Source organism: Chionomys nivalis, chromosome 14, assembly GCF_950005125.1.
Source record: "Chionomys nivalis chromosome 14, mChiNiv1.1, whole genome shotgun sequence".
NCBI classification, from domain to species: Eukaryota; Metazoa; Chordata; class Mammalia; order Rodentia; family Cricetidae; genus Chionomys; species Chionomys nivalis.
In genome coordinates, this window is record NC_080099.1 from 60,024,781 (window position 1) to 60,044,820 (window position 20,040).

Below are 20,040 nucleotides of genomic sequence, written 5' to 3' on the forward strand. Positions count from 1 at the left end.
CTAAGGATTGGTACTAGGATAAGCCATCTCTCCAGACCTTATTTGGGTTTTAGATAGGCATCTCCTTAGCATAGAGCTTGCCCAGTAGGCTGCTCTGGCTGGCCAGTGTGCCCCAGGGAGCCACCTGTTCTGGTCTCCCCAGTGCTGGAATTACAAGCACATGCACCTTTTCACAGCTAAAAAGTGGATTCCTGGGATTGACCCCAGCTACTCATGCTTGCCAAGTCAAGCAATTTACTGAGCCATCTTCCCAACTGCTGAAAACGTTCTTATGTTCTTTCCTAACCCGGAAGCTATGGTGTAGATGAATGCCACAGGGGGAAATCTGAACCCCTCCCAAGATTGGGGGTTTGATTCCAGCTAGGGTGGCAGTTAAGAATCTAGAATGTAGATTCCAAAGAATAGTTAGTTTCTTGAGGTAGCTTCTTGAGGATACAACCCAGGAGACAGCGGTGGGTGTGAGTTGATAATGTTTATTTCCAACAGGGTCAGTGCCGGGTACTTTCAGGATTTAAAACATTCTCCGAGCCTAGCATGCCCCCCGACTTCCGATCCCCAGGCCCTCCTCTGGCTTCCTTCTTCTTGAAAGGGATGAAAACTAGTCACAAGAGCAAAGCAAGGAAGCCTTACAACTTAACCATGATGTGGACAGTAATAATTCTAAAACTATTCAAAACTTTCATAGTTAGCTTTTAAAAAGCCAAGTGAAATTGTTAAAAAAAACCATTCCAGATTTTATTCTTAAACATAAACTAATTGGTTTGGGCTGCATCCATCTCTCAATTAAATTTATCTGATGTCAGGACCAGTTTGTCTTGCAGGGGAGTGAAGCACATCCTCTTGGCCTGGTTGCAATGCTAATGAAGCTGTCACCCTCATTCTCAGCCCTTCGTCTCCCCTCAGGCAAAGGAGCAGTGTTTGCATATCATGTCTCAGAGTAGTAATTGATTTTGATTGATTTATATGCATGGAGTCACTTTGAAAATTACCTTGTAAACATAAAGTTGTACCCATAATACTCATTAAATTCTGTATCTTCCTTGTTTGAACAACTCTCTTTCCCCATGAATTAACATCCATGATAAGCAGAATTCTGAGACTGTCCCTTGCTCTTAGTCGCTGGGCTGGGTGTTATCAACACTATATTGTATAGATATATATCTGGAAATGAGATTGTATAGATGTAATTAGGATCATTAATTAATTTACTTTAAAACAGGTAATGTCTTCCAGCCTTTAAGTTAAAGTGTTCCTTAGTTTGGGCTGTATAACAAAATGCCATAGACTAGGTGGCTTGTGTTAATGGGAATTTACATCTCGTTGCTCTGGAAACTAGAAATGTGAAATCAGGTTACCAGCATGGCTGGGTTGGGCAAGGAGTTCTCACTGCAGAGTGCTGACCTCTCCTTGTAGCCTCAAGTGCCAGGAAAAGAGCGAGAGCTTTGGGGCTTCTTTCATGAAGACGCTCATCTTATTTCAGAGGGTCAGTCTTCACTGCATGGCCTTCTCAAACCCGCCAACCTAGGACCTGGGTTCTCCAGAGAACATGGACAGCCAGTGCCCTGGGGGAAGTCTGGCCCAGCTTACTCAAGAGGTCGTTTCAAAGTCAAGCTCTGCTCTGGCAGTTCACAGAGGAGGAGTCAGAGATATTGGAGGACTGGAGGGCTCCAATGTGAGGCAGTCTCTATGCTGCTGGGATGGGGTGAGGCTTACAGACTGGAGCCTGACACTGGCCATTGGCTGGGGAGCAGACTCTGATGTGTAGTCAGAAAACAGGGATGTCAGCCAAGAGCTGCAACTGGGGCCCCAGATCAGATGAGAAAGTGGCCAGCCAACACGGATTTCATCCTGATAGGTTAATCTGGATTTAGCTCTCTGGCCCCCTATGTTTACTGGTCTCTTAATCAACTTTTTGTCACCTTGGCAGAATCCCTAAGCAAACAAGGAAGAAAGGGCTGTTTTGGCTCCTGGTTTTAGAGGTTCCAATCAGGTGACAGTAGGGACATGTGAAGCAAGCTGCATACCTCATGGAGACGAGGAAGCAGAGAGGGACCCAGGGGAAAGCAGAGGGCACGACAGCACCTGCAGACTAGCTTCCACCTCCACTTAGCCCAGTCAGACGTGGGCTCATCAGTAGGTTCATCTAGCCTGACATTAGCGCACTCGGGATCCAGTCTCTCTCGCTAGCACCACCAGCTGTGGACCAGGCCTTTCCCTCACAATATAGTTTTAGCAGCACTCGGGAGGCAGAGGCAGGTGGATCTCTGTGAGTTCGAGACCAGCCTGGTCTACAGAGCTAGTTCCAGGACAGGCTCCAAAGCCACAGAGAAACCCTGTCTCGAAACCCCCCCCCCCAAAAAAAAAAAAATATATATATATATAGTTTTAGAGTAATTATGTAATCATGTGACATCTAAACCATGGAACTATCTGGGCTAGGAGCAAAGTTAAAACACTCTTGATCCAGATCATATAGAGACTCAGTGAGTTTGGTAGGGTGGCAGCAGCACATTTATTGATCCCAAAGCCCATGTCCATATTTGCCCATGTCTGAAAAACCTTTTATAAAATATTGTTTAAATTTGGCATATTTAAAAAACAAAAAACAAAACAAACCCTTAAAACCTCACAAAAAAATGGCATATTTAATTTTGCAAGTAGCAACCTTGCTGACATCCTTTCAAGCATTCAAAAAACCTTTAAAAAGGTGTGTGCGCCGGGTGATGGTGGCGCACGCCTTTAATCCCAGCACTCGGGAGGCAGAGGCAGGCGGATCTCTGGGAGTTCGAGACCAGCGTGGTCTACAGAGCTAGTTCCAGGACAGGCTCCAAAGCCACAGAGAAACCCTGTCTCGAAAAACCAAAAAAAAAAAAAAAAAAAAAAAAGGTGTGTGCGCCAGGGTGCAGAAGCTCCTCTTCAGACCTGTTAGTCCGTGTCTCAGACCAGTTCAGAAACTAGCCCTTTAGGATTAACTGTCAAGATTACTTTTTTTGTGGTACCTTTAACCACAGAAAATTGGACTGATAATTTTGTTGTTGTTGTTCTACGAGGCAGGTTTCTCTCTGTGGCCCTGGCTGGCCTGGAACTAGCTCTGTAGACCAGGCCTGCCCCTGCCTGGGATTAAAGGCATGTACCATTACCACCTGGCTGTATTGATAATTTACAAGCAATAAAATTGGTTAGGAAATATAACTAACTATAATACCAATTTCATTAACAGTTAATATTTATAAATTCTTTAAAAGCTTTTTTTTTATTACTATTGTATTGTGCCTGATGTGTGGGGGCGTGGATGCCGCAGCATGTGAAAGGTCAGAGGACAGCTCTGTGGAGTCCTTACACCTTTACGTGTGTCCTGGGATGCAACTGAGGTTGCCAGGGTTGCGCAGCACAATCCTTCCATACCGTCCCACCAACAACCTCCCCGGCTGCCTTCTTGGTGTCCTTATTGCCTTGTTTGTGTATTTAGAAAGAAATGTTGTTGCCCTGTTTCACTTTCTGGTTATGCTTTGAGAAGTGGCACCTTACCTGGGACACTGTGTCCTTCCTGGCTGCCTCTATTTCCTAGTGACCTTTATGTGTCTATAAAATTTGATTTGATCTTGAAAGTGTTTGCCTACTTCCATCATTTTAGTAGATAGTTTAATAGATAGATAATAGCATTTCCATTTGAGTTCTTCAGTTGTGTGTATTTGGAAGTCACGGTGTAGAGTGCTGTACAGCCGCTGCCTGCATGAGATACAGTTCGCCTGGAAAATGAAAGCCTTCTACTGCTACTTGGCGCCTACACTGTAATAAAAAGCTGTTATGTGTACAGAGACCATTAAAATTCAGTAGATTTGTACATTGATACTGGAAGTGTTAGTTTCAACATTGACCTTTGTTTCTTTAAACATATGTATGAGGCTTTGTTTATATTTTGTTTGTTTTTTTGTTGTTGTTTTTTTTTTCTGATTTTTCGAGATAGGGTTTGTGACTTTCTCTGTGACTTTGGAGCCTGTCCTGGAACTAGCTCTGTAGACCAGGCTGGTCTCGAACTCACAGAGATCCGCCTGCCTCTGCCTCCCGAGTGCTGGGATTAAAGGCATGCGCCACCATTGCCTGGCAGTTCCTGGTTTTGTTTTTTAAGACTGGTTTGTAGTTTTTGGAAATCTGCTTAATGTGAGCAACATTTTCAAGTTATCAAATATGTAATTTAAATATTTTCATAAGACTGTTCTTTTGATACAAGTTCTATGTGGTGAACTTTAAGACTTGATTCATTCGTATCTCATGTTTCTGTCATGTAATGAAGGTCAAGAGACACTTAAGCATAAGTTGAAACAAAATAATATTGGACATCTTTCAAATCTGATCTATGACACAATTTGTCCATTTGAAATAAAATCATTGGGGGAGCTAGGAAGATGGCTCAGTCTGTAAAGTGCCTGCCTGGAAAACATGAGGACAGTCTCATCTCCAGCACAACAAAAGGTAAAAAGGTGAAAACTGAGCACAGACGCACCCTGTAACCGAGAGTGGTGGTGAGTGAGGGGTGGGGGGCTTTGGGTCTCTGGGTCTTGCAGGTCAGCCAGCTAGTTTAGCCAATTAAAAAACTCCAGGTTCTGTAAGTGGAGAGGAATCAAGGAAGACATCCAGTGCCAACATTTATCTCCCCTCTACACACAGACACACACAGACTCTCAGACATACATAAACACACATACGCACATATACACATGTGCTCAATACACTAAAATGGTTGGGTTTTACACTGGAAGCAAATCACCTCTTTTTTAAAGTGAAAAAATAAATGTGGCCTTAGCAGTGATTTTCCTCATCTACAGGATGTACTGAGCCAGCAATAGGGGACGAAACTTGATGAACAAGAAAGCACATCCAGAGTCTCCCTGGAGGTCTTCTGTCCCTGTGACTAGTGTCTCACTCATTCAGCCCTACAGGCCTCCACAGCCCGCTCAGAGAAGACACAGAATTGCCCACAGTCACACAAATAACAAAGCCTCTAGGGTTGGGGAGGTGGCTCAGCAAGGACAACAGCCATCTGTGAAGACTAGAGCTTGGCTCTCCGGAACTCCCTAACATACTGGTCAAGTGGGGTGGCCCACCTGATTCCTCACCAGGATGTCAAAGACAGGAAATCTCTGAAGCAAACAGGCCATCTCACTGGGAGTTTTTCTGAGCTCTGGGTTCTGTTGAGAGACCTTGCCTCAGGGAATAAGCTGAAGCGCAATAGAGGAAGACTCCCAACATCAGCCTCAGACCCCCACGTGCTCATGCACATATGCATGCACACTTGCAGTCACATGAGTTCCTCAGACATTCACACACACATATGTATACACGTCACACTCACAGACACATATAAAATAAATAGCCACCATTTAAGCTCGGGCTGCCTGTAAAGACCCTGGCTGTTTTTGAGACGCCTCGTCCTCTCCCATGTACCATGTGGAGTCATTGTATTTTCATTAATTATCAGAACCCGAGAAATTGGAGGGAGAAATTCTAGGAATGTGCCCGGTGATTTTACCGTCGATGCCTGGTAGAGCCTGGGGCGACACCTGCCTGCACTTGTGGGTCTCAGTTTTTGTGTACCATTTGTGGTTTGAGCATCTTCTGACACTATGTTATAGATAACATACCGCTCAGCCTGAAAGCCTGAAAGCGTGATCACGCTGATGGTCAGTATCTAGCACTCGCTGGAAGGGGCAGCAAAGGCGATATATCAGGCCTGAAACAGACTTGCGGGCCGCCGACCTGAGTGCCTTAGCTCAGTGGATTTTCAGTGGATACCTTTCTTCTGGGAGTCTGAGCTACTCCCTGACAATTGCACACCACCCGCTGGGCACTATCCTGGCTGAATTTGAATGTCTGAAGAACTATGAGAACCACAGCTGCTCACCTGCTGTTTCTAAAAACTCCCTTCTGCCAGATTCTTGTCTTTAAAATGTTAGCTATGGCTTGCCATTTCGGAGTATAGAATTTGGGGTTTGACCTAGGCATACTGCTGTTTCATACGAAGGAATTAGGTATCATAACTGCTATATCTCCCATTAGCAAAGATTCCTTTCTCTGAGGGCTTATTTAAAAAGAGGTAACAGTATATCCCTAATCTTTTTTCTCCTTTGCTTCATGCATTCCTTTTTACTAGAATTTCACTAGGAAGCTCTCTGAGCACATTACTAGTTAATGCTTTGACTAAATTAATCTCTTTTTCCTACTTTTCTTAGAATAAATAACTTAAAATTCAAGATTATAATCTTAGGACCTTTGAATAAGGTATTCATCTGAAAGTAGGCCTCTGGGTGATGAGGGTTTCTTGGTGTTTATGACGGCAGGAGAGAACAGGAGAAGATGCTTGAGAGCTGTGCAGTGGTGGCGCACGCCTTTAATCCCAGCACTCGGGAGGCAGAGGCAGGTGGATCTCTGTGAGTTCAAGGCCAACCTGGTCTACAAGAGCTATTCTAGGACAGGCTCCAAAGCTACAGAGAAACCCTGTCTCGGAAAACCACACACACACACACACACACACACACACACACAAGAAGATGCTTGAACATCCTGAGAGACTTAAGGGTTGAGTAAGAGGAGAGTGCTTAATTTCTCTTTAGACTTATTTTATGTGAATATTGATGATATTTTACTCAAGATTCTTTTCATTGAAATGCATTTTTTATATACCCATTCTGTTGTCCAGAAATCTTGCGGAATGTCGCAGAGGAGAAACAAATTATGTGGGCCCACAGATGTGATTTGTAATAGTTAGGTGGGGACCCAAGAGCTCTGCTGTTTCATGTGCACGCACTCAAAGTAAAAATCTGTCTGTGGAGCCCTTGGCCTCTGTTTGTCTCACTTCCTAAACACATGATAGTTTTAATCAGCAAAGGAACTGGAAATCACTCTTCAGTTAGTCAGCATGCCATGACAGCATATGCAACTTCATCGGAATATCCTCCAAGAATAGAAGTGTTCCGGGACCGAGGGAAAATCTTTCCTGATTTAGTTAGCATATCATCATAGATTCTACTCCAAACGATTCAATTTCTTTTCTTTGAATTCTTGCACATTTTCAGGAAACAGGGACCTCCCAAGCTTTGCACTAAACTAGAATTTCTGTGATGAAGATTCACGGCCCAAGTAGAATGCACAGGAGGTACCAGACAGAGCCCCGAGGGCTTGTTCTTGGTTGCAGTCAGATGGCGTGTGGGTATGGGGTGTCTCACCTTCCATAGCACTCGCTCTGTGGTGCCTCTATGCATGCCGTCAATTCTGTGAGTGCTCACCTTAGAAAGACATCTGTATTTCTCATGATGGTTTTTGACTGTTAGTGTAAGGAGAGTTTCACTCTCTGCATTTGGAGTATTTATGATCACCCTTTGTAAAGTTCTGCCCCTTGGTTTCATAAATACATTAGAATTAAACCTTATAAGGTTTATGGATTGAACCTTTTACATTTTAAGGCTGAAAAACAGCATATATATATATAATTTTTATTAAATATGTAACATATTTTGATGGCTTTTTAGAATAATCTGGCTTTTATTAAATAAATGTGAGTTTGTAAGAATAGGGTAGCCTCTATAATCATAAGCTAGTTAGGAAGTTTATGTTATTATGATAAGATATATTATGAAAGAATATATCAGAATCAAAATGATGGATGCTTTAAGCTCTGTGACATTATTTTCAAATTAAAAAATTACCACTAGGTACTAGACAAACCAGGAGCAGCATTAGGATTAATGTTTAACTAGGGTTCTTCACTAAAATTAGCTTAGAAATAAATTAACAAAAAACCTCTAGTGTTCTGAAAATATGACATATCTTAACTGAGTTATGCAGGCATCATGCTTTATAATTTATTTCATTTGCTCCTTTGTGTCAGTGTAGGCTTAGATTCAGCTACAAGCCACAGAAACTTTAAAATAAAAAGTCCAGATAGAAGACCTGAGGCTAGTGTGCTGTCCAAGATGCTTGGAACCAAAGTTTCTTCTCATTACTCCAGCCCTGGCCTCACTCTCTAATCCTTAATTCTTGTTGGAACTTGAGATGAATGCTACCAAGAAGGGCCACCTTTGCCAAGGTCAGTGCTTAGACTTTTGAATATCCACAAGCACAGCAGTGCGTCTGTACCACACCTATAACATACAAAAGTTTAACTTGAGTGGTCAACCTAAATGTTTTAAAGGATAAAACTGTGAAAACATAGGCACAGCTCTTCTTGACCTTATGGTAGACAACCGTCTTTCATGCTGGACCCTAAAAGCACAAATAACAAAGGAAAAAAATGTATCTGACTTCACCCAAACTAAGAAATTTGCTCTACAAAGGATACTATCAAGAAAGTGAGCCGGGCGGTGGTGGCGCACGCCTTTAATCCCAGCACTTGGGAGGCAGAGGCAGGCGGATCTCTGTGAGTTCGAGACCAGCCTGGTCTACAAGAGCTAGTTCCAGGATAGGCTCCAAAACCACAGAGAAACCCTGTCTCGAAAAAAACAAAAAAAAAACAAAAAAAAAACAAGAAAGTGAAAGAAAGACTCTACACAATGAAACGTATTTGTAGCTCATATATCTAATAAGAAACTTGAATCTCCAATACCTAAGAGCTCAAGGGGCTGCAGATACAGCTCAGCAGTTAAGAGCACTGACTACTCTTCCAGAGGATCTGGGTTCAGTTCCCAGCATGCACAGGCAGCTCACAACTGTCTATAATTCCAGTTCCAAAGGAGCCAACACCCATGACAAAACACCAGTGCACATCATACATTCATACATACATACATACATACATACATGCCCCGAAGAACTCAAGAACTGAGTCATCCAGTGGAATACAGTCTCTCCAGGGCCCCTTCAAAGCCTGGGCTGCACATTAGCATACAAGAAAGATTTCAGAGTCTGCTGTTCCAGGAATCCCATGCCAAATATTCCTGACCAGAGACAGGAACAGGTCTCCAGATGATTACAGTGACCACACAGCCTGGGGTCAAAACTGTCTTCCTTTGGACTGATGGTCCTCTCATCACATACAAGTGGCAGCTGCCCCTGGGACAATCAGATAGATGCTCATTTTTGGAAATGATTACAGCAGGATGTCGATCCACGAAGGTCCAAGAGTACTGTTGTTGACTGTGCCTGTTAGCGTTTTTTTCCCCAGAGGCCTTTGTTCACAGAATGACAACGCTAGAAACAGGACGCGGTGTTGAAGGTCAAGACTGAGTCTGTGGGTATAGAAATGCAAGTGCTCACGTGTCCTTGGAGGGTCATATGGGAGTGCAGAAAATTATCGGTGACTTTTATTAGGAGATATTAAAACCATTTACTGTGTTTGCCTAGACTTAGGATGCTGGTTTGTTTCATTTTGTTTATGTTTTCCCCCACATGGTATCTATAACAAAAGCTTTTTTTTTTTTTTTTTTTTTTTTTTTTTAAATCCATTTGCTGCATTCCCAGGCTCTTATCTAGCAGCCTCAGACAGGTCCCTGTGTCTGAGTAAGGCTGCTGCCAGTGTTCTCCTGCTCTCCAGGCACTCTTGAAGTAGCTCAGCCATTAGGCTAAAAGCAGTCTCTCTTCTTGTTCTCCGGGCTTTGGTTTGCTCAGTTCCCATTGATTTCAGACTATTACCTGTGCTCCAGTGATTTCCTGTGATCACATCCTTCTTGATTGCTTTATGATTTTCCCTCTTGACAGTTACTTGTCAATTAGTTCCTTCTTTGAGGATTCCCCTCCCTTTCTGCTGCTTTCTCTCTGGAGCCCCTTACTACCTTTTCCACACAGAGAGCATTCTAGTGTTGATTTTTGTGATGCTCTTGGACTCTTCTGACTCATTTGCTGAGGTGTCACTTCTTCTCTGTTCCTTTCATCATTTGGTGTCCAGTCCTTAGGGACAGAAATATCACAGGTGCATTCTACAGCTTTCTATTTGGGAGACAGTGACACTGTTAAGACCTCCTTCACTGAAAATGCTCAAGGATGCTAGTTACATCATACTGGGTTATAGTCCTCAGTCTATAGAGTACAAGCAAGAGATGTTGCCTCTAAACTACCTTTTCAGAGTGCAGAGAAGTTTATATTTATGCAGAACACTAGATAGAGTAGCTGCTTACATGCCTTTTCAGTTCCTGTAGTTGGGAGACTGCCAGGGTGGAAGGTTATGCTGAGAGACACTTTGCTTCAGGAAGGCTAACTGTGGTAACAAGAAGGGAACGCTGAAGCTGACCTGGTGTGATGTCCCGGTAGAAGGCTGGGTCTCAGGCAGTGTGTGGTCGGTCGTGCAGCAGGTAGTTTGTTCTACTTTGTGTTGACTAAGGAGGCCAGACAGCTGGCACTGCCCTGTCTTTGGTCTGTTCCAGGTGCTCTTGGAAGTCAATATTTCTCACAGGGCATGTGAACCACCATTATGGGTGTGCCCAGGGCAGGGGTAGGCAGTGGCAGTCTGCTGACACACCATCGGCTGGAACTCAGGAATACGACAGGTTACTGCAGGGCAGTGAGGTGCCTCGCTCCTTTGTATGCCTGGAAAGAAGAGCAAGTGCATGTGGTGTTTACCCCTGATATTGAAGGTATTTTTTTTTTTTTTTTTGGTTTTTCGATACAGGGTTTCTCTGTGGTTTTGGAGCCTGTCCTGGAACTAGCTCTTGTAGACCAGGCTGGTCTCGAACTCACAGAGATCCGCCTGCCTCTGCCTCCCAAGTGCTGGGATTAAAGGCGTGTGCCACCACCGCCCGGCTGAAGGTATTTTTAAATTAAAAAAACAAACAAACAAAAAGAAATAGGTGGAGGTTTAATTTATTCCCTGCTGTGTGGAAAAGATTGTACCATCAAACACACAGTTAGAATGTCACAGTACTCATTAATGGAGTGAAAAATTCCAAATATAGTGCTGTCACTTGACCAGCTTTCTTCTAGATGTTGGGGAAAAAAGGACAACTCACAACTATTAGATTTGTAATGAGAATCAACAAGGAAATTGTGGGGAAAAAAATGTTTACCCATTTTGGCTAATTTAACCAGACATAAGAACCAGTTTATATCCATTTCAAATAAAAATTCCAGCTTCAGTGATTGATTTTCATTGCAAAAGCATAAACAAATCAGATTATTTAGGTTGAGGCTTTATTATCTGTCAATGAGTATGTGGTGTCCAACATAGCCAGAATTCTGTAACGGTGCTGAGACCAAATGAAGTCAACCAGGAATAACAGCAAACAGGAGAAAAATGGAATCTGCAGGTAAGGTTGTGCATTTGCTGCACAAAGTCAGGTATCCTTGGGGTTGGGAGTGTAAACACAGCTCCTGTGGAGAGACAATTCACTGTCCCAGCGTTAGATCTCCTGTGAAGTGCAGCACCGAGAACAAACAAGTGCGGATTGTTAATAAGCCTTAATTTTATAGTTGCCGTTGTCACACAGCTTTCTCAGTTTAGGGAATTATTAAAATCACATGGGTTTGGCCTTTTCTTGGTTCTGTTAACGTAGGATATGTTCTATATGGACAGGAACATGTCACAAACAAACCCAACATGGACATGCATCTGTCTTTCCCAATTTTGACTTTATCCTAACATTAAAAGAAAACTTTAGTCTTGAACTGGTACAGATTTAATATTAGACACATTTAGCCATCAGAGTTCACATCTATGGAGTTTTGTCTTTTCTTTTTCAGATTTTGTGATATTTGCAATTATATCTTAGGGCCTAGGTCTAAACACAGAACTCATTTCCATCCTATATAAACCTTGTATATATAGCCTAAAAGGAATTGTGCGGTATTTTAGTTCACTTATATTTTAAGTACAACTCTCATATGAGGCCATGTGTAGAATTTTCCACTTATGACATCATGGTAGCATTAAAAGAAATACTGGATTTTGGAGCACTTCAAATTTCAGATTTTTTTTAATTAGAGATGACTTAAAATATTTAATCTGTACCTCATTTTTCTGGTTAAAAAGAAAAGAAGCTTTTGACACACTTGTGTTCTACTGTGAAAAGTGTTGTACAACTTTGAGCTGATTCAGAGCCACCCCAAATAATTCCTACATACTAGAAGCTGCCTATGCTGTAACTCAGATATATTGATCTGTACTGATGTGCAAAGCTAAAGTAGCTATGGGGTGTGTAACAGGTTGCCATCCATCCCAGAACGGGGTGCGCCACATAAAGGGAGCGAGCATACTAGAGTATTTAAAGGCCCATGAGACCCAAGGCCATGTGTCCTCTGTGTCACATTCTCTGGGGTCTGGTGAGATGCCCGGCCACAAAGAAGTTTCTGTTTATAGTCCTGAATATCTTCTCTCTGTGACCCCAAATCGTGTTTCTTAAACCTGACATGTGTCTGAGCCTCTCATTTTTGTTTTTAAGACAGTCGCTAGCTATGCAGCCCAGGCTTTAAACTCACTATGTAGCCCAGGCTGTCCTGAAACTTAGAATCCTTCTGCCTGAGGCTTCCAGGTGCTGGAAGGAACTGACAACTGACACCATGGCCCTGGCAAGACAAAATTTTAAATGTCTTTATTATAATTATATATATATATGTATATACACACACACACACACACACACACACATATATATATATATACGCACACATTTAAAAGTTGAGTTCATAGCTCTAAAACAAATTTAAAATTCCAGCATAGACCATAAGCAAAGCTACAAAATTATTGTGATTTAAACCAATAAAATTTGTCTTGACATTTAGTTAGGATTAGGCTTGAGATGGAAAGACACTTATGTAGGTGGCATTTGAGCTTTTTATTTTTTTAAGATCAATAGGAGAAGATCTGGGCATATAGAGGTGAGAATATAAAGAGAAGAACGAAAGTGAGGGCAGGGACCACTTACCTTAGAGTGGAGCAAATGTTTGAACAGCAAAGATCTCTTTGGGGAGTTAATGTAGGGTAGGAATATGAGATTGCTTTGGTTCAAGGGATGGATGAAAACCTTTGAAGATGTGTGAATAGAGTAATAGGGTACTTTACTTGAAGTTGGTCTTCACTAGAGGAGTATTTGAATAAGTGAGAAGAGGGAAAATTAAGGTGAAAGACCCAGAAGGTTGGCTCTGTTCATCTGTCTTGCTACTGTGTTGCTAGGACCCGGAACATAGAACATAGTCATCTGTCAGTGTCACTGAGTGACTGTGTGGTGTGTGACACAGGGCAAGAGTGACTGTGTGGTGTGTGACACAGGGCAAGACCTGGAACATAGAACATAGTGAATCATCTGTCAGCGTCACTGAATGGCGGTGTGGTGTGTGACACAGGACATAGAACATAGTCATCTGTCAGTGTCACTGAGTGACTGTGTGGTGTGTGACACATGGCAGGACCTGGAACATAGAACATAGACAGTCATCTGTCAGTGTCACTGAATGGTTGAGTGGTGAATGACACATGACCAGGAGAGAGGCGTCCCTTCAGCGGTATGGAAAGTAAGCCTAGATTAGGTGCTCTACATAGAAATTAACAATTGATACCATGAGCTGGAGAGTGACCTGTAGCTAAGGGAGACAGAAAGGAGCAGGCTTAGGCTGAACCTTCCCACCCCTGTAGTGGCTGGCAAAGGGGGAGACACAGAGAAAGGTGACAGAGATGGTGAAGGAGGCACACTGAGAGAGGTGACAGAGATGGCGATGGGGGAGATGCCGAGAGAAGTGACAGAGATGGTGATTTGGTAGGGTGCTTTGTACCATAAGCCAAAAGGCAGAAGGACGATTATTCATTTCTCCTGTCCAACTCATAAATGTTTAGTTAGGATTTTGAAATTGGGCCTTATTTTAAAGCAGACTTACTTTGAAACTACTCAGTGTTAAAAAAAAATATGAATATCGTAAGAGGAATATGTAGATTACTATAGAGGGAAGCAAGGCCAAAGCAAGCAAATGGAGTATATCCTGAAGCGTCTTAGCTCAGAGTAATTTCAGGATGTTTGCATTTTTAGAATGTAACACCTCCTTCCTTTAGGCTTCCCATGCCTACAGCATTGAGCTGTAAAGTGTATTGAATTAGACGTCCTTGTTAAGCACCAGGATAATTATATCACAAAAGATGTTTGCTTTGTGAATTCATTTAATTCCCTATCTTTATTAGTGACCTACCCTGAGATATTTTAAGTTATTGTATTGTTTTATTTCCAGACAAATTTCGTGAAACTTATTTTGCCTAAAGCAGGCACACAGACCAGTTGTTAAAAAATAAAATAAGACATAATCTCAAAAATAGGCATTGCTTTTTCCTACCTTATGGCTCTGAAATCTTCCTGACTCTTCCTAGTGTTTGCTACGGCAGCAAGCGCAGGGCTGAGCACTATGTTCCCGTTTTGACTGACTTCACTGCAGTGGTTTTCTGGGTGCCACTTTAGAGCGCACTGTGGAATAAAATTAAAACATTCTTTATGGTACAACAATTCACATGCTGAAATGGCATTTTTCTTCTCTCCCTGAGTGGCAGTGTGCTCTCCCACTGAGTTTCCCATGTGGGTCCCAGAGCTTGGTTTTCTCCCTTCACCAATGCAGCTTTCAGTAATATCTCCAGATGTGTGTTCCCTGAGTAGTGGTGTTCATTCCTGGCTCCTCATGAGCCCAGTTCATTCATCACCAGAAAAGCCCGGTGGCTCTGCTCTCCCCTTAACGCTGCCTTCATCTCTGCTGACTTCTAGGCTCGGTCTAGACTGCATATCTCTTTCCACAGTGTAGTTCTTGTGCTCCATCCCAGTAAATTACACGTGGGCATACTGTGAGCTTCTGAAACGGCAAAACCATCTCTCCTTTATATTTCTATCAGCTCCTTCGTTGCCTGCTCACAGAAATAAAAAAAGCAATACAAATTAAGTGGATGTAGACATCATGGCGCTTGGGCACCAACATACACGTACACACACAAAATAAGCATGTAAACAAATAAGGAAATGAAAAATACAAGTTTTTTTGGACAAATGAATAAAGTGTATTTTGAAGTTGAAAAAGCATGCAGCCTCCCCCCCTCAGACATGTGACCCCTTTCTAATACTTTCAGGATCCCTTTAATAAACTTTTCCTGTTTTCCATCACACCTCTCTTATAATTCTCTGGTGCTGAAAGCATTCACCGTTCTTGGTGGCATGGCCGCCCCCTCCTCGCTGGATCCCAGGGTGTGTATTTAGTTCACTGATGTGTCTCAGCAGCATGCTGACTGTACTAGGTGAATCAATGAATGAACTGGGAGCCCACAGTCAGCTTCTCCCTGCTTCCTGGGCTCCTTCCTGCCAGTGGTTTTCCAGGTAAGGTCAATGTGGTGGCAGAAGATACGGAAGACATATAGAGTCTCCTACTTAACTAGCTGTATACCTCCAAGCAAACTCCTTGACCGCTCTGAAGGTCATTTCCTTCCCTGTTAAAGAATAGCATGAGCTAAAATTTCAGTGTTGGATTAATATTTAGGCCGAAAAACAAAAGTTAGTGGCTGAAGTTTTCTGATGAGTCCTAACAGATCCGATTTGGTCATGATACCTTCCATTTGTTGTCACCGTGTGTTCTCTGAGAAGTAGGGGTTTGTCACCAATCTTGTCGGTGAGAAGCAGAGGTCCTGCCTGAGACCACACCCTGGAGCACAGCGCTGCTGGAGAGCAGGTCTGCTGAGCACACCGCTGCATGCTCCGCCTCCCTGCGGGTTGCTGTGGTAGATCCTGCTTATTATCTCCTTTGGATGAAGCTTCTAGAGCTTTTCCTTCCTGCCTTCATAAGCCTGAGGAATGCGAAGGGCTGATGAGTGCCCCAGGAGATGTTATTATGAAATAGCCTAGAGTCCTCCCCAAGCATAAGGTGCAAGGGAGTCTGGGAACCCCACCCCCTTCCCACCCTGCTAATGAACACTACTTCCAGGTCATTACCACCCTCTAAATAAAGTATTTAAATCTTTGTTTTCTATGCTCAAAGATAAAATATTCTTGCATTAAAACTGTTTCAAAGATCATCATGGGATTGGTTTAGAAGCCAGTTACTTATGGTTGGGACAACTGAGCAACCATTACTGGCTTCATTAATGATAGGAAAAGTACTGAATCTTTTCTTTTTAGAGAGGTCTGCAAATGTCATTTCAAAACATACAATTACATCACTAATACCTCTTAATTATTGCAGTAAAGTTACATAAAAAATGAAGAAGACTGTCTTCCCTATGAGGGAATTAACGTCTGCAGATATTTTCATTGGGAATTTAGAATGACTAACCCAGAGTTAATAGGCTGGATTTTGACAGCATCTGAAAAACATCTTTTACATTTGAAGGAGTGGATTTCCCTTTTGAAATAGTTTGTCATCATTTCAGAAGGATAAGAAGGTACTTCAGAGAGTATTTAAGTGAGAAACAATTCCATTTGGATGCTATAAAGCTTCATTATGCTTAATTGATTGGGAGGGTTGGTGGCAGGCCAGAGAACTGGCGGGTGGATGTGTGGGACTTAAAAGGAATATATGAATTTCGTGTCAAACACTCCTTCAACAGATCAAAGTTTGCTTGTGATAGTTTGTTGAAGCGCCACAGAGCTAAGTTTTGGCACCTTCTGCTCTACATTTGAATCCCACTTTTCCACTCATTAAACCTCTGAGTTTAGACATATCACTTTGTATTTGCATCTTGGTTTTCCTCACCTGGGAAGGAGCAATGTCTTCTTAGTAATGTTATCTTCCATGAGATGACATAAACATCATCTGAGCAGTGCCTGCTGTAGGCACTGAATGATGTTTGTCATCAAGTCCTAGCCATTTAGATATGATGATATATGTAAATACCATTTTGCCAAATAAATGGAAAACGCCTGTATGGAACCTTGTGTATAATTTTTAACTTGGCATGGAAACCCTTTTTTCTTTATATCTTTCTTTCCTCCTTTTTTTCCAACTTAAGGAATTAATATTGTGTTATGAATTGTCAATTTGTTAATAAGTAAATTCTCCCCTCTCTCTCTTTCTCTCTTTGTGTGTATGTGTCTCTGTGTGTGTGTGTGTGTGTTTATGGCTGGAAGGTAATGCTACCCTTTTTCCTTAAGTTAAACAGTTTTTTTGTTTGGTTGTTCAAGAATGGCATGAGCAAAATTAAGTCACATGGCCTCCAGCTCCAGTGGGAGCAGGGACACCCAGAGCACCACCATATTCTTTGAGATAAGTTCTTTCACTGGCCAGGCACCTACTCACTGGGTAGAGACTGGCTGGTGAGTAAACACCAGAGATCCTCCTGCCTCTGCCTCCCCAGTGCTGAGGATTGAACTTAGGACCTAACGCCTGTGTGGCAAGTGTTTTCCAGACTACGCCATCTCCCCAAACACACACAAGTTTCAACTAAAGAAATTTCACTGTAGGATGTGGAGTAGGCTGACATGAATTCCAACTTTCTTCTATGAAATTGTGTTTTCTAGGAGAATGTGTGGAAGGGCTGAGGGAGAATGACTACCTGCTGATCCATTCCTGCAGGCAGTGGACCACCATAACTGCTCATAGCCTGGAGGAAGGTCACTATGTCATCGGGCCAAAGATAGAGATCCCCGTACATTATGCAGGTAAGACTGGGCAAGACGTTCAAAGAGTTGATTTTCTTAGGTCTTTGTAGCAGGAAATAGGAATACTTCTTATTATATTTCCTATATTTTTTTCTAGCCTACCAACACTTCTTGTGGTTATTATTATTATTTTAATAAATGATAGTTCCATTTTGTCATAGATATTTGTAAGTAATGGAGCTGGGTGTTTATAAGGTGAAAATTTTACACGAAGAACTCTGTCGTCTTAGAATCGGAACACTATGTGAGGCCAATCCAGGAGCTCCACATTTGTGTGTATCTGAGTAATCCAAGTACAACCTGAGCAAAGCTTTTGTGAAAGGCTGGGATGGAGCAACTCCACCAGGTGCCATTTCACAAGTGAGCATAGTACTCTGGCTTTAAAAATATCTGTTTAGAAGGTCACATACCTGGGCATGCCTCTCATCTTAAGTAGTCTGTTAGCACTGGCATGACCTCATTGCTCTACTTAAATGTGGACAATGCCCACCTTGTCAGCTTGTCACCTTACTGGAATCTCCATTTGGCTCAGAGATGTCATTGCTCTTGGTTTTGATGAGTAAATTCTGTCGCAAGAATTGAACTTGTATAAATAAATAAACTTTGCTTAATAAAATTTTAGTAGGGGTGGCCTATAAATCTGTTTTTTAAAAAACAAACATATTACTATTTGCTGTCTTCTGGGTTTTAAAGTTCATCAAATAAGGTTATTAACTTACCTGTTTTTTCCCACTTTTAAAAAAGTTATTGCAGGATATTTTAACCATCTAACTATAAACTGTGTAAATCTAGACTGCTGTTCTGGCTTTGACAGACTTGTCTACAATGTTAGGCAAGTTACTTATTTGAAAACAGATTCTTGCCATATTCTAGAATAGTAGCAAATGATATTTGTTCAAACAGTGCTTAATGAATGAATAAATGCTTTGGTAGCTTTTTTGATTCTTAGGAGTCTTCAGTTGCTCACTAAACTTAAAAAAAAACGCTTTTCAAAAATATTATAGGAAAGAGAATTTTTGTGGTCTAAAACTTAGTCCTTTAGAATTATGTGTGGGTGGATTTTTCCATCAGGACCTCTGGCCAGCTCCCAAATAACCACACAGAGATTTAATATTAATTATAAATGTTCAGCCAATAACTTAGACTTGTGACTAGCTAGCTCTTACAACTTAAATTGATCCATATTTCTTATCTACGCTCTACCATGTGGCAGCACCTTTTCAACATGGCATGTTCATCTTTCCTCAACATCTCCTTGTGACTTTGCCTTCTTCTTCACCACACTCTGTTTTTGTCTCCTAGTCCCACCTAACCTTTTCCTGCCTTTCTGTTGGCCATTCATCCCTTTATTAGACCACTGAGAGCAACAGATATTCACAGTGTGCAAAAAGATTGTTTCACAGCAGCTATACTGCTTAGTTATGAATAGGCTTTACCGGCAAAGTAAGTAGGTGGTGCCTGAAAAAGGTGCTGTGTTTGTGAGATTGGTAGCCAGGCAGCTGGGCAGAGTTTGCAGGAGCAGGGAAATTGGCAAGCCCTTGGGTTGCCCACGTTCGCCTCTAAGAGGTTCCACCCAAACAAGGTCCACTATATTTTCAGCAGGCTCAACTCTAGTTTCTCTCTTTATAGAAAACTAGAAGTAAATTGCTGTCATGTTTGTTTATACCTGGACAGTGTTCTATCAGTCAACTTGCGTTTTAGAAGTTTCTATAAAACATGGTGATTGACTCTGTCAAATCAGTCTTCCCAGTAGACTGCTTATCTCCGTGGAGATTCCCTCCTGCCTTGTCTTAGAGTTCTGGCCTGTTTCCCCAATATTTCTACTCTAAAGAGTGGACATTCTACTAGCTGGGTCAGTCACCTCTCTCTTGGCTACACTGGGCACTTTCCCATCGCCCCAGTCACCCTGCCAGAGTCAGCTCCTTCAGACAGGCAGCTTCTCTGGTAGGGAGGACCTTCCTCTGTTTCAGATCGACTCTACTGCATGCCATATTCATCTGACACAGGTCATGATTCTTCGTTCAGTTGCCACTTCCTGTGCTCACATACACCTCCCTCCACTCACCACTGGACTGTACATTCCTTAACCAATAAGATAGATGTCAAAAATTCCTTGAGCATTTTTTTCTTCCAGTCTACGGTTGATTCACTTCTTCGTGGAAATGGGTGTTCAGTCCAGGGACTGTAATCTTGGCTACACAGTGGAATCAAGGAGAAGGTTCTGGAAAGAGTGATTGCTGACTCCTACCTGTAGAGTCTAGTTCAGTTGTTTGCAATGGTTGCATAGGTCTAAATGGTTGTATAAGATGGGCATCAGGTTTGTCAAGGCTTTTCCATGGTTAAAAATACAATTAAAGTTGGGGAAGAGCATCCAGTATCAAATGATAAGATCCCCCCCAAAACCAAGTATTTTGAGCTTATGCTTTTATGTTGATAGCCATTCATCTTTCAGTGGGAAGAAAGGAATGGCATGTTCAGACACTAACTCTGGATGAGAAATGAGGACACA

At 42.2% G+C, this 20,040-nt stretch overlaps 1 protein-coding gene across 2 annotated transcripts in view; it reads left to right on the forward strand.

Moving 5' to 3' along the window:
- Garem1 (GRB2 associated regulator of MAPK1 subtype 1) overlaps nt 1-20,040 on the forward strand; it is a 177,187-nt gene that overhangs the window by 43,752 nt on the left and 113,395 nt on the right. For both annotated transcript variants that reach the window (XM_057788866.1, XM_057788867.1), the window contains exon 2: nt 17,391-17,531. In XM_057788866.1, coding sequence (XP_057644849.1) covers nt 17,391-17,531 — 141 coding nt within the window. The remainder of the gene's footprint in view (nt 1-17,390; nt 17,532-20,040) is intronic.